Genomic DNA, 15,103 nt, shown 5'->3' on the forward strand with positions numbered 1-15,103 from the left:
TTAAATCACACCACCTTCAAACTAAATAATAGACAGAAAGTCTATAACTGATTAAACTAATTTTTACCCCAATCTTGTTCATACAGGTGTTCTACCTTTTCCCCTTTGCATTTTAACAAATTCAACCCACCCCTTCATGGTTTAAAAGGTTGAGTCATAAACATCGCATCATCATGTCAGTAATTCTCTTCGGACCTTGTGTGTAATATGTAATGTAAGAGTTTGCCTCAGGTAGCTAATAGGATCAATACATGAATAATGGGGATAAAGTCTCATACTCTTCAGAAACATCAATAACTCCCAAAGTCCCTTCCTTTCATCCCATTTAAAGAGATAATACCGAATCTCAAAGCTAAGAACTCATTTGATGTAATTATGCACATTGTATCAATCACCCTAAAACTGTATCTGCTCGAAGCCTGTGGTCGATTTCACAAAGGTAGTCCAGCTTGAGACTAGAAGTCATAGGACTCTTTAAGAGTTGTTACAAACTGAGTTGACTAGGCCTAATTAAGGACGAGTAAACCATTCTAACTCAATACGAGACTAGTCTTTACTCTTTGTGAAAACCACCCCTGGACTCTCATAAACTCCAGGGTTAGAATTGACCCAAATCCAGGCCCAAATCTGGGACCAATTTCCGAGTCAGTCTGACTAATTCATGAGTCGAAATAAAGAGTCAGAAACGAGTTATTTTATAGAAAACAAAATTTCATTTTTGCAATTTGACTGACACAGAGCTAAGTCACATTGAACCCAAGTATATCCCCCCCCCCTTTCCCACTATACCACTATACCCACATCCAAGTCAACTTGACCCAGGAATGTCCAGAGAAACACAACGTCCAAGTATGGCTTATGAAGCTCATAACAAATTTATCAGTGATGCACATCAAACCTCCTCTTTAAAACAAAGCGACCTTTCGGTGTCCCCAGGAGCCAGGTTCTCTCTACCGTTACAGACCCGTCGCTCTCGCTCGATAAATGGCTGCATTTAGCGGTGCATCAAATGAAAAAAAAAGCTGCAATCCTGATTCTGATCGAGCAATCACCTCTGGCTAGCTCTAAGTGTTTCATCCGTCTCTCATGGGTTAAACCACTCACTCTGCACAGAGAGCTGCTTGTTTAATTAAAACCCTCAAAACAATTACGGGTCGCAGTAAGTTTGCTGGAGGGGTTTGAGGAAACTGTTTAACAGAGGCAGTCAAAACAACATGCCAGACACAGCACGAATAGCATAATGAGCTTACAGTTTGTGACAGAACATGGGTTTCTTCTTATGATTTTGGTAGAGAAATGAATTATAATGCACGTTGAACATTCCTATATTCACAACTAGCTCAGTATTTGCACGCGATATACAGACATGCACCATTCTAGTGACCCCCCCCCCAAAAAAAAAAAAAAATAATAATAATAATAATAATAATAAATAAATAAATAAATAAATAAATAAACAAATAAATAAATAAATAAATAAATAAATAAAAAATGGCTGATCACACTTAACTTTTTAAAAGTGTTTTTCAGTTCTATGTGGCACTGTTTTGAATATGCAAAAGAGGAAATCTGCACGCCTGCTTTAAGCCAAATATGTGCCAGTAGTCATGGGTTGCGTTGAAAAAGCTGCCATACAGAAGAAACGCATCAGTTGGCACTCAAGTCCTGTAGTCTTGAACACAACTATCAAAACAACCAGTTGTTAGACTGATCACATTTTGAAGGTACCAGGCTTGCTTTGAAGGGACCAGTCTTACTGCATGGTGATAACTAGCAGTAACTACCACTTTAAAGCGAATATTTTTCTCCGAGACAGACAAGCAAACACAGAGGGAGAGGGAAACAAAATGAACAATCCCATTGGTCATTGATATGTGTGGGAAAGGTACCCGGTGGACTCCCAAATCTCAGTCAAAATGACCATAGGCTATTGCCAATAATGCGCTTACACCGACCACAATGAGCTACGGGACTCTTTAAAATCAAGACTCAATATTTGAACAGCCTTTTTATCAACACCAACCATTCACCCCCACTCTTACTTCGCAACAGTGCAAGACTTGGTTTAATTCCTTCAAAGGGTTGTGTTTGTACTTTATACATAGGGGGAGGGGATCAAGCCGCACATTTTGCTCTCTCTTTTTGTGTAGAGCATTCCTTGGAATTTCAAGATTTTCAGAGGAGACAAAAACATTTGTGATACATGTTACCTTCCTGCAGGCAAAACCCAAGTTTGATGATTATTTTTTTTTTATGAATGCCACAGTTGCCTATAAAAGCTTGCCCTCTGACCCCGGGTTGTGACCCATGCTTTATTCTGGTGTTATTGCAGCCTATATAGCTGTCCCATTTGTCATTATCAAAGTAGTGTTTTTCCAGGAGTGCTGGCTTCGATATGTCCCATTGAATGTAGTAAATCTTGTAGATTGTGTGCAGTGTTTCTCTCTATGCCCTCTTTCTCTCTCCTGTAATAGCGTTGGGGATCACAAAGAGTCAAGCGTTGTTTTATGATCCATGAAGATAAACTTTGACCTTTTCACTCTTGAGATGGATTCATATCTTGAGAGGGCACTATTGTACTTATACAGGTGTCATCTTGGTATGAGGGGGCGGGGCAGCAACAGGAGGGGTAGAGCTCATTCTGTCTAATAGGGAAACCCAAGCAATCAGGTAGGGTCTGACAAATCAATCCACTTGGCTCTGGTCCAATGTGGGATTCGAACTGGGGACAACAAAGATGAAAGGCAGTGGATAAAGAAACCACTTAATCTATCTGATCCCCAAAAAGTCACCACTTGAAGATACAACACATGCAATAAAAGAAAAAGACGGTCATTCTCAATCGCTTTCTTCTTCTTTTTCTTTCTCCTCCAGTTATCCAGGCCCATGTCCTCTCGCGGGAGATGGGGGAAGAGTATGTCAAGTTCACCATCAACGTTCTCTCGGTGTTCAAGCGCGGTGCCCGGCGCATCCGACGGGGCGACCAGTTTCTGTACGTGCCCCGAAAGGACCTCACCTGCAAGTGTCCCAAGCTGAGGCTGGGCAAGAAGTACCTGATCCTGGGCAGTGACAGCGAGGACCACGACGGCATCTACACAGACAGCCGCAGCATCGTGCTGCAGTGGAGGGACGATTGGAACGAGAGAATGAGAAAGTTCCAACGGAAGGAGCGATCTAACGAGTGCTAGTTAGACCCTCAGCCTCCCCTCAGTCTCCTCCCACCAAGTGAGAAAAATGAACAAATATAGTATTAATGGCAACCATGAATGGTTGCTGCGATGATTTCCTAAGAGTTTGAGGAAACTCGGTTTATTTGTTGCTTCTCAAGAGTATTTTGTGCCCACGGTGTTCTTTCATTGTCCCCTATTTCGAGGACAAGTTTTTAAGTATAAGCATCAGCCCCTTGTAAAACCCGCCTACTCCTACCCCCTCCCCAATTACATAAACCCTGTTGCTCCAAATCAAGCTTTAAGCTTTATATACATACATATACATACAAAACATTTGTTTCTATTATATGTTTTATCTTGGATAATCATAGACTATCATGTTGAGTGTATTGCTTAGTGTAAATTGTTTATCTCTTTTAAAGAAGCACATACTACAAACCTTGCTCAGGTGAGAGGGTGTTCAGAACTAAGAAGTCTCCCGAATTCCCCCAAAAATCTACTCCGCTGTAGTAGAATATAAAGCAAGAAGACAACTTCTCAAAAGACTATAATCTATGTACCTGGCAAGTAGATACATACATGGTGTTACTGCAAACTAATTAGGGTTAACAGAGGTTGCAACAGAAACAGTAAACAAAAAGAGGCTAACATGGCTGAATAATAAAAATACATTTTTTTCTAATATATTGGTGGTTACCATCAACAGAGGGGGTAGTTGTCTTTTCTATAGGCATCCAACCATAGTGGGGGCCTTTAGGGGTACAGGTGACCCCCTGGAATTGTGGCACCCACTGATCTTCTTATATTAGAGAAGAAAAATAGTCCTCAGCCAGAACAGTTATTTTGGAATGCAAGGTATTACAATAAGGCATTTACGTGTTAGATTTGAATATTGTCTAGTGCAATGACGTGCTTGATAGCGACTAACCACTTAAATTCATCAGACTATACACCAATCCGGGTGTGAACCGGGCGCGCTAGTGTTGAGCACCGCGCACCATTTGCTGCGCTGTCTTCAGTGCCTAGATTACGCACAAAAAGACGCTGCAGTTGTTAATTTTTTCAATAGAGGGCGCTACCCACTTTTTTTCGTCAGTTTGGTCTATAGAGACAGTTGCTATGTCAACTGGTTCACGGCAAGCTTTTACATAGCAACCTCCAGATGAGCAGACCCTGGTACCAATGTGCCATACACATCCATTCAGAATTGTGTTTGGGTGCTCACCGTCTCTTACGTAACTAAGCAAAACCTTGCCCCTAATCAAGTGACGCAGCAACTGTCTGAATAGTCAGTGGTAACTTAAGACTAAGCAAGTCATTCTACCAGACATTATTCAACTCTTCCTCGCAAATGGCTTATTGATGTGGCTTATAATTTATTTTTTATCAAAAAAGGTGTACAAAGTGATCTGTGTGTTATGATGTGACCCCACCAAAACGGCTGACCAAGGAAGAAAACAACTGTGAATAGTATTTTAACTCTATGAGAGAGAGGTTATTGTTTAAAAAAAACAATAAAAAACATATTTTAGATAAAATTGATTGGCAATGTAAAAAGGCTGCACAATTGTATTATATGAAAAGGCCCTGCTGTACACTATTTTGAGCGATGTTTAATACACTGTTGTAGACATTTCTAATATTAAAAAAGGAATTACTTTTCTTTTACTCTCTTGTCTTGATCCGTAATGGTAATTTTTATTATTTTTTTTAACCCCAGTATTATGCTTTGATTGTGGTGCCAGACCGTATTATCATATTGAAAATAATAGGCGTTTTAGTCTGGTGCATCTTGCTTCCAATTTGTATGTATGCCTAATCTGTCATCCTAGTACACTGTTGAGTTATTCAGTAAGCTTAAGTCTTTGTTATACCGCAATGTATTTTAATTAAGTAATTACGGTTTTTGTAAATAGATTATTAATTTAAACTGGCAAGTCTCGCTTTCCTATTTTTATTTTTACTATTTTGTTCCGTTTTTGTTTTTGTTTGTTTTTTTGAGACCAGTGAATTTCAACTGATTTATTTTTTGAATAATAGTATGTAAATGTCATATTTATGTTTTCGAAGAATTTTACCTCCTCAGTGTTTTGGGAATTTCATGTCTTAGAGGCAGAAGGGTATAAAAGTGGGAAAAGGAGGGAAGGAAAAAAGCAGAATCTGTATATTTCTATTTACTCTTTTAATAAATGTATTTATGCTCCAAGCAGGTTGTCCATAAATGTGATCAAAACTTGCAAAATGGGTTTAAATTTCAGGTTGTTACCTTTTGCACAGTTTGTCTCAGAACATAATCTTAACCCGACGAAGTCAACCAATTAAAAACTGATTATAATTGATTGAAAACCTGTTAATTAGCTTAGCGAGAAAATTAAGAAGTGGAAACCTATCCTCTTTCAAAGACTCCCCGTGTAGGATACAGGCATAGCATATCATTTCCTGTTTCTCTACTGCGTAAAAAATTAATCTGTTTCTTTTTGAGGTACGCTTCTTGTTTCACTCAAATATCAAAACGGTCCAGCACATACAAAGCATGCCCTATGTAAAGTACATTACATTTTCAATCATTCCTGACAATTAATCCTGGTTGAAATTAGTAAGACAGTCACTTTGATTTTAAGAAGTATAGAAGAACATGTACTTGCAAAATTTTTCTTTAGAAGTATTTTTGAAAAATATAAAAAGTGAAATTCATTGTCATATTTTCACAGGTTGGTTAAGATACAATTTTCTTGAAGCATACCATACAAAGTTGGCATAAATTTACTCAGTCACTGAGATATGGTGATATAAATTATTCAACTCTAATTTAGAATCATTAAAGTATATGGCAAGGTGGCTAATTTATTTGGATGAAACATGCTTAGTTGAATGATTAAACTAACTGCAATTTGCAGATTAAAAAATATGGTATTCAAATATTACTTGTAAAGTGTATTCAACATAAAGCCATATACCGTACACAAGAATGTCCATTGTCATTCATGAATAAAATAAACGTCTATTAACGTTTATAGATAAATTAGTGAACCAACACGATGTATTCATTATATGTACAGGCTTCAAACAATAGGACACTCGGAAGTAAATGAATTTACAAGGGTTTCCAATCATTTGGTAGTATACTTCAATTTGTACTCACATTTTAAACCAGTAATATCTAGAACTTATGTATTTTGTATAAAAAATGTTTCAAACAGAAAAAAAAGAGAAAGAAAAGTTCATTGGATATATATATGTCTGCTTTAATCTTCAGATTTTCAAAATGCTTTTTACAACAAAAATTGTGATAAAATGTTGTCATCGCCATGTGTATTTCTCAATGTTACGCCTCCCTGCTGCTTTCTATTTAATAATATGCTTCACTGTGAACTGCTCTCACAAATAAGAGTATTAATGGTATCTAGGAATAGTTGATGAATTCAGCGAGCATATCCATGGTATCCAACATTCTATTTTTAGGTACATGCTGATATCGCTATAATACAAATTCTAAAGTCTGAATAGTTACACATTCCAACAGGTAGTTCCTATACTTTTATGAGGCAATCTTTATGAGCAATGATAGAAACAAAATGTTTATGCTAAACTGTGCGTTATGTGTAAACGCCCAGATCAGGTCCCAATTTCAGCTCAGAAGAATTTTTTTAACGCTTTCGGAAGAAGGGAATTCTGTGCTAACGTCAAGCATATTTCATGGGTTAGCAGGGAATAAGCATACTGCGTGTGTACTCCACGTTACTACATCATGTATAGTAGGCATTCTTTGCTTACACAGCCTAAGCACAGAAATAGCCCAGCAAGCAGTGATTGTAAGATCAGAATTCAGCGGTAAGCACTGCCATGAAATTGGCCTCAGTTCTATAAAAATTCTGTGCATGATTGATCAGTGCACCATTTGGCTGCATAGAAAGATTAAAGCGCTTGACGCAGCTCAAAAGCTTACAACAGAAACCCCAAATGTTTGTAAAGATGGCGTTTTTTCAGGAACTATCTTTAGCCCAGGTTACTGCATCTGACATTACAACGTGTATAAATGTATCCAGTTTTAAGACTATTTTGCAAATAGAGAACAGTGCTATTTATGTGTTGAACTTCTACTCTGCTTTAAAATACAATACAATGACATTTTGCAACTGTATTCTTGTTTTTGAGTAAACAGCTGACAATACCTGTTATTGTTTATAGCAAAATGGAATGATGTAAATTCTCATTCAATGGACCGAGGTCCTAGTAAAAGCAGAGAGGGGTTTTGCTTTGATTTGTTTAAACAATAAAACATTGTACATGTACATTATAATATTCCACACTGAGTGAGTGATTGTCCTTATTGGTTTACTAGAGTGTTTTTAACCACAACCTAGGTGAGATTGGGAGCCTTAATAGTCTGATACCTCACTGTGTATGAGGATCAGTGCTGTGCTCGTGATTGCATACACGAGGAACCCGACAAAGATGGCCGATGTGTGGTAAAAGTCTGTAGATTAGTAGGTCCCACATTTAGCCGTCGTCTCCAGTATACACACTTATAACTTGGTGGCATCTTGTGAGATCCAAGAATTTTCATGGCACTTTTCTGATTAAACATAGGTATTTCCTCGTTTACAACAATGTTACCCAAGGCTTGCCAAACACTTTTTCTTGCAAAATATTAAATACAAATATCTTTTGGGGTAAAATTGTATACCCCCCCCAAACAAAAACAATAACAACTAAATAAATAAATAAAATTTAAGTTACAAATTACAAATGTAGACCACATTAAACCCATCTACTATGTATAATTCTTTATTTACAGATATCAAGTTTTTATACAAAAATAGTATTGAAATACTTATTATCAAAAACAATATTCAACTTAGAATTGTATTTCTCAAAAGAGACAATCATAACAAATTATGATCATTTTTGATCACACTGTACCTTCCCCCAAATATTTGTGTGAAGAAAAAAAAAACTAGGCATACGGTATACCACTAAGGTTTCGATTTGAACCCTCAGTTAATAATTTTTACCTTACACCAATTTGGATTAAGCACTGAGTGCTTTTCTTGAAGTCTTATACGAACCAACACAGAGGTGGGATTCGCACCCACCTACGTATTCTACAGCAGATATCTTACCACTACTGTGTGTCTGAAAAAAACTATACACTTTTGAAATGGCTGCCGAATAAAAAATAAATGATTTTGGAGGAAAAGGTTTAGCTTATACATTCAACTTTCATGACACCAAAAACTCTAAAAATAATTCTTGCTTGGGTGAGCACTTCTCACGGAAGAATAAGTACATGTAGCTGACATCTTGGAGTGAATTTTGTAAGCTCCAAAGCTCTCACAGATTGGAAGCCTAATTTCTGCACAGCCTAATTTTCATACCCTTTACAAAAGTGAGCAGTGCTCACCCAATCATGAATTATTTTCAGACTTTGTTTGGTGTCATATGAAAGTTGAATACATAAGCTATCCATACATATAAACCTCTTCCACCAGAATCATATACTTTTTATTCGGCAGCATTACAAAAGCATTTAGCTTTTTTTGAGACACCCTGTAGACCGCTGAGCGTGACATGTCCATAGGCCCAATGTTTGATTCCAACAGCTACAGTATTATACTATAACATCCTGTTAGACATGTGTGTGACGCTACGATGACAGCAGTGTGGCTTCTTTACGTTGTCTGCGAGGGTGACTAGGAGTTGGGGATGGCGATGACAACAACAATAGCAATAAGAAGTAGAAGCATGACGATATAGAACGCTACAAAAGAATAAAAACCAAAACAAGAACAAAATTGAGCCTTTTTTTGTCTGCTGGAGAAATAGCTGTCAGGGGTTGCCTTTGCTCTGAAAAGAACAACCTGAAAGTCAGCAAACATGATTCTTCAAAGAGACAATTGCCTCCATGGCCCTGGTCAATGTCTTGGTGCCCCTTGAGATGTTCCAGAGCAAATGTCCATTGCCCTCATTGAAGTGACCCTTACCAAGGGAAAGGGTGCCTTGCTTTGCTTTCACACACAAAAAATGTTGTTATTATATATTTCTGGTAATGAAACCAAGGATGCCTCATAAGTGAACTTAATCACTGTAGCTCACAAGCCTGAGGAAACCTGTAAACAAGGGTGTTTGCTACGTGAACCAGAAACACTGGGGTAACCCCTACTCTTCCACGATAAGTGTTCTGGATGTTTTACGGCCACTGCCAATGCGTAGTACACGGGACCTGCAGCTTAATGTCTCATTTGAAGAACAAGGCAACAAAGGTAAAGTATATCGTGCTCAAGAACACTTGTGCCCTGACGGGGACTCGAACCCACACTCTACTGATCAGATACACAAGAGTTTGAGTCCTGTTCTCTTAAGCGCTCGGCCACGACGATAATGTACATGAGCAAGCATGATCCTTGTGCTGCAGACTGTGTTAAGTATGACGGTTGAAGTTCAACTGGATCGTATTGTAAAGGCTTAAGAAACAGAACTGGATAAGGTACTTGGAATCAACTTAGTCCGCAGTGGCGTAAACTAAGCACATAGCACTAGTGACTTAACATTTGTATTGTGCCTGGTGGCAAATTGAAATTATGTTCAACAGGATCTAGCGTCATGTGTAGCTACAGTATTTGAAGTTTGATCAACAAAGAAGAGACCAAAATATATGCAAAATCTAAACTTCGAACCATCAGACGTTGCTAACATCACTAAACAGCTAAGCATGCATCAACCTGGTCATTTGTACGTGTGCATCCTCTCAGTATGCGCAAACCTTTGCAATTCTTGAGGGATTTTTTACTGATAGAAAAAAGTCAGATGGATATGAGGGGCCATACAATAGGCCATCCAAAGTTGTCGAAATGTTCACCAAGATCTACAAACAGAACAACTTGGGTAGGGTGCTCAGAGACTATACATGTATAAGACTTCAAGATGTTTACAATGTTATCATGAAAGAAATAGTCAGGCTGGTAAAATATCAACTTAATAAATGAATTTTCTATGAAACACGGCCAATACTCAAATAATTATCGATTACGTTTCGACTTGTTTCACTAGTCATCTGGATGGTGGAGGGTACAAACTTTCACACACAGGGGAGGACACAATGTTAATGAGTACTATTCTTTGGTTATAGAGGGGGTGTCTTTAATAGACCAATCCATTAGGCTCCGCCCACGATGCACATGTGAGCAAGAACACGTGAGCCTCTCCAATGCCTTTCTGCACAACTCTGCCGCGCGCGCCAAGGTACTCGCACGCATGTCGGACCTTATTCGTCGGACCTTCGTTTTGTTGTGATTGGTCAATACGCATTGGGGCAGAGCTTAATGGATCTGTCTATTGCTGTACTGTCTAAACGGTCTTAAGAATAATGAAACCTCTGTGCATTGTACACCCTCTTACATGCTTAAGGGGTTCCAAGTTGAGGTGCTATTCCACATGCTCCCATCAGTCACTGATGGAAATACTACTTAAAAAACAATTTTGGCTTCCATAGATTTTAATCCACCTCATTTCAAAGGTCAGACTAAATTGCTTTGCCAATCAGCTCTAGCTTTCCTTATGTAACACTCTGTCATTTCATACTACATACGGGTACATGTACATGTACCTATAACCTCTGGCAAAAAGTAAGTTTTAATTTACTGACCAATACATCCGTTACAGACAGAGGCAAGACTGAACTTTCCAGTCAACTTCTGTAGTGTACATATCTGTGTCAGTGTATTCCCGAGTAACAAGCCTGTGATATTTTTTCACAGCACTCGGGGAAGTACTGAGTATACAGTGCTAACACACATCGGTGTATGGGTAAAAACCAAAATTAATATTCTTTATCCCCGATGGAAATTTAACATCTCTTATATCGTTGCAGTACCCCCTGCAAAAACATAGGATTCGAACTGCCTCTAGCTACCGGGCAACCTCGGTGGTCTAGTTGGTGAGACGCTGCTCGGGAGTTGCAGGGTTCGTGGGTTCGAATCCCACCCGAGTAATATTCCCTTATTGATGAACTGAGCGAGGTGGTAATAATTTAAAGTAATAATTGAAGACACATTTATTTACGCAGTCTGCAAACTGACAAATACATGTATACAGCAATCACACAAATGCGTGATGATTTAATATACACAGATCAAAGAAAGAGTTTTCTTTTATGACACAAAATAAACACTTTCTGTTTATTGCATTTAAATGTCAAACCACAACAGTCACACTTGCAGTGACATAATCCTAAGTTAGTAGTCACTCTTGTTACTGACCCTAATATAAGTTAGTAGTCACACGAGCAGTGACATGACCATAAGTTAGTAGTCACACTTGCAGTGACATTACCCTAAAGTTAGCAGTCACACTTGCAGTGGTGAGCCTAAGTTAGCAGTCACACTTGCAGTGGTGAGCCTAAGTTAGCAGTCACACTTGCAGTGACATTACCCTAAGTTAGCAGTCAAACTTGCAGTGACATTACCCTAAGTTAGCAGTCAAACTTGCAGTGACATTACCCTAAGTTAGCAGTCAAACTTGCAGTGACATTACCCTAAGTTAGCAGTCAAACTTGCAGTGACATTACCCTAAGTTAGCAGTCAAACTTGCAGTGCCATGAGCCTAAGTTAGCAGTCACACTTGCAGTGACATGACCCCAAGTTAGTACTCACGACTTGCAGTTACTGACCCTAAGTTAGCAGTCACACAGGCAGTGCCATGACCCTAAGGTAGTAGTCACACTTGCAGTGACATTACCCTAAGTTAGCAGTCACTGTAACTCCCAAACTCAGGGAACTGGGCTTCTGTCGATTGAGGGCGTTGTTGGAATGGAGCGGTTGCTACGGGGTTCTGAAAGTCAGGGTTTTAGTTCCACCATTGTTCCCAAGTAATAGCCCATTGTTCTTCGCCCAAAGTTTTAGATTCTCGTCAAGGTTTATTAAACGTTAATGATGAATCTGCCAAAGACGAAAAATGCTGTGCTAGCAACCATGTCAACTATAAGAAGAAGAATTATTAAAGAAACTGATTGCACTAAAAGTGAAAACATGAAGCACAGCATTTTTCATCTTAGGCAGATTCAGTCACACTTGCAGCGACATGACCCCAAGTTAGTACTCACCATGTGCAATAACTGGCCTTAAGTTAGTAGTCACACTTGCAATAACTGGCCTTAAGTTAGCAGTCACACTTGCAACAACTGGCCTTAAGTTAGCAGTGACACTTGCAGTGACATGACCCCAAGTTAGTAGTCACACTTGCAATAACTGACCTTAAGTTAGCAGTCACACTTGCAGTGACATGATCCTACATGTAAGTAGAAGTCATGCTTGCAGTTACTGACCCTAAATAGCAGTCACACTTGCAGTAACTGACCCTAAGTTAGTAGTCACACTTGCAGTGACATGACTCTACATGTGCGTTAGCAGTCACACTTGCAGAACATTGCCTTAGGTTAGTAGTCACACTTGCAGTAGCTGACAATTAGTTTGCAGTCATGCTTTCAACATGGTTCGCATATCAACATTCTTGCTAATGTGTATGTGCATGTTCTACAAGGCAATGAACCAGCATGAAAATTGGAACACACATGGAATTGATAAGGAACTATCGTTACTGACTATGATTGATTTGAAAAGTCAACCTAAAAGATTCAAAACAGCATAAAGTCTCCCCCCCCCCCTATCACTGCAAAACAAGTCTTTAGGTAACGACATGAAACAAACATTATTCTGTTGTCCACCCTAACTTTATTGTCTTTGCCTCCGACTAATGAACATTGGCACAAATTCTAGCCAAGTTAAATCATGATTGATTGATCAGCTTAGCTCACGCAATCACAGCGGCTGATCAACCTGGAGAAGAAAAAAAATTGGCCTAAAAATGTCTCCTTACCGATGATCCATCACTAGCACATGTAACACTCAATATTGACTGTACCAAATTACTTGCAGGTGGAAGACCGGTATCAGAACCAAATAAGTTGTCTAAGACCTGAGTACTCCCTTCATGTGTGCAATCTACCACATAACAACCGAGGACCAGAGAAAAATTATCTCCTGTCCTGTTGGCAACACACCAGAACATGAAATGCACTACCTAGACAGATAATTCACATCACTTTGAGGATGAAGACAATAGATCGATCCATTAAGCTTCGCCCTACTGTGTATTGACCAATCACAACCCACTGCTTAACCAAAAGGCGGACACTATAAAGTTGGACATGCGTGCGCGATATCCAAGCAGAGTTGTGCAGTTGTTCCCATATCGTTTAGTTTTCAATACTTTCAGTGTCATGGTTAAATGGGTCAAGGCATGTTGACAATACTGGTCACACCAAGAAGGTTTTGTTCCCGCCAGTTTGCGATGACAGTTTCCCTGGATTAATCACAATAGGGTCCAGGAAGCTGTGAACAACGTATGTCATCGACAATTTGCCATCTTTCCTGTGTCCATAAATTTGAGGTTTGGGCTCTGAACAACAAAAAGCAGTAACCAGTTTCAGGGAAATCCCCCCCCCCCAAAAAAAAGGTTCTGGATTAGAAGTTTTCTTCTTGAATGGGTGAGCAATTCCTCTTTTGGAATGAGGATCTCTTTAGGGGGAAATTACTGAAATATTATTTTTAGATATTAAATTTGCAATGGGGACAAATATTTTGATTGACCATTACTTTCCCAACTGTCTAAAAAACAAATCCACAGACGTATTACTCAGGCGGGAATCGAATCCACCACCACTGCTATTATATAGCTAATATCTTTAACACTACAGTACAAATCTGAGTTTGGGTTTGGAAAAAAAAGATACAATTTCTGGAGCAGGACTTAAACCAATGTCCTCTGGGTTCAAGTAACTGCGCTTTACCAACTGAGCTATCTAGCCCTATGTTGGCGGACTCCCTTTTAGTCAACACAATTGTTCGGGGGGGGGGGGGGGGTGTTGTACAGGAGAAAAAAGAACACATTTTGGTTATACCCTAACACCGATGTGTGTTGACCACTGTATACTTCAGTACTTTCCTCAAGTTCTGAGCATATAACTCGGGTGGGATTCGAACCGACGATCTTTGCAATCCTAGAGCAGTGTCTTACCAACTAGACCACTGGGAATGCCTGTAGCGAGAGGCAGTTTGAATCCTATATTTTTAGCAGCATTACCGCAACAGATTAATGGATGTTAAAGGAAATCTTATTATGACATCTAAGGGGTGTCAAGGCCAAGACAACAATTTAGTTTTTTTGACAGATTTACAAAATGAAAAAGCCTTGGGCAAGTGTATTCATATAAAGTTCAAGGCCCGCGTATTATAATTTCCCTGAATACAGCGGCACATGACCTCATTTCAAGCGGACAGAATGTCCCACAGACCGGTAATCCATTTCATATTCTGTTAAACATTCTACTGCCACTAATGAGAGCAAACAGGTGTAGCAACTTTTCAGGAAATCTAATACCATATAACAGTCCGTCAACCAATTAAGATATTACATGTACATGCAAAATATTGCCACAAACATATTTTTGATCGTTAGCCGTGATTTAAAACACCACTTCCCCACTACCTTTAGCCTTACTCAGACATTTCTTTTTAGTATTAAAGGCACTGGACACTATTGGTAACTACCCAAAATAATTGTTGGCATAAAAACTTACTTGGTAACGAGCAATGGAGAGCTGTTGATAGTATAAAACATTGTGAGAAACGGCTCCCTCCAAAGTTTCAAAGTTTTTTAGAAACAGGTCATTTCTCACTCAAATACATGTAGTAAAAGACTTTGGGCTGAAGCAATTATTTTGGCCATCTGAAAGCACACAAATTTGTGCAACAAGGGTGTTTTTTCTTTCAGCTTGCAAATACCATTACATATAGAGCCCACATTTTCTCAGAGTTGTTGTTTATGCATATGTTGGGATACACCAAGTGTGAAAGTGGTCTTTGACAAATACCATA

At 38.9% G+C, this 15,103-nt stretch overlaps 2 protein-coding genes across 2 annotated transcripts in view; one reads left to right on the forward strand and one right to left on the reverse strand.

Annotated features, from left to right (window-relative positions):
- LOC139944533 (netrin-1-like) overlaps positions 1-7,472 on the forward strand; it is a 93,689-nt gene extending 86,217 nt beyond the window's left edge. The window contains exon 6 of the mRNA XM_071941577.1: positions 2,875-7,472. Coding sequence (XP_071797678.1) covers positions 2,875-3,188 — 314 coding nt within the window. The 3' untranslated portion in view covers positions 3,189-7,472. The remainder of the gene's footprint in view (positions 1-2,874) is intronic.
- A 150-nt stretch (positions 7,473-7,622) lies between these two features.
- Positions 7,623-15,103, reverse strand: part of LOC139944537 (syntaxin-8-like) — a 46,149-nt gene continuing 38,668 nt past the window's right edge. The window contains exon 9 of the mRNA XM_071941581.1: positions 7,623-8,931. Within this exon, the coding sequence (XP_071797682.1) occupies positions 8,864-8,931 (68 nt within the window). The 3' untranslated portion in view covers positions 7,623-8,863. The remainder of the gene's footprint in view (positions 8,932-15,103) is intronic.

The sequence above is a fragment of the Asterias amurensis genome, chromosome 11 (assembly GCF_032118995.1).
Source record: "Asterias amurensis chromosome 11, ASM3211899v1".
NCBI lineage: Eukaryota > Metazoa > Echinodermata > Asteroidea > Forcipulatida > Asteriidae > Asterias > Asterias amurensis.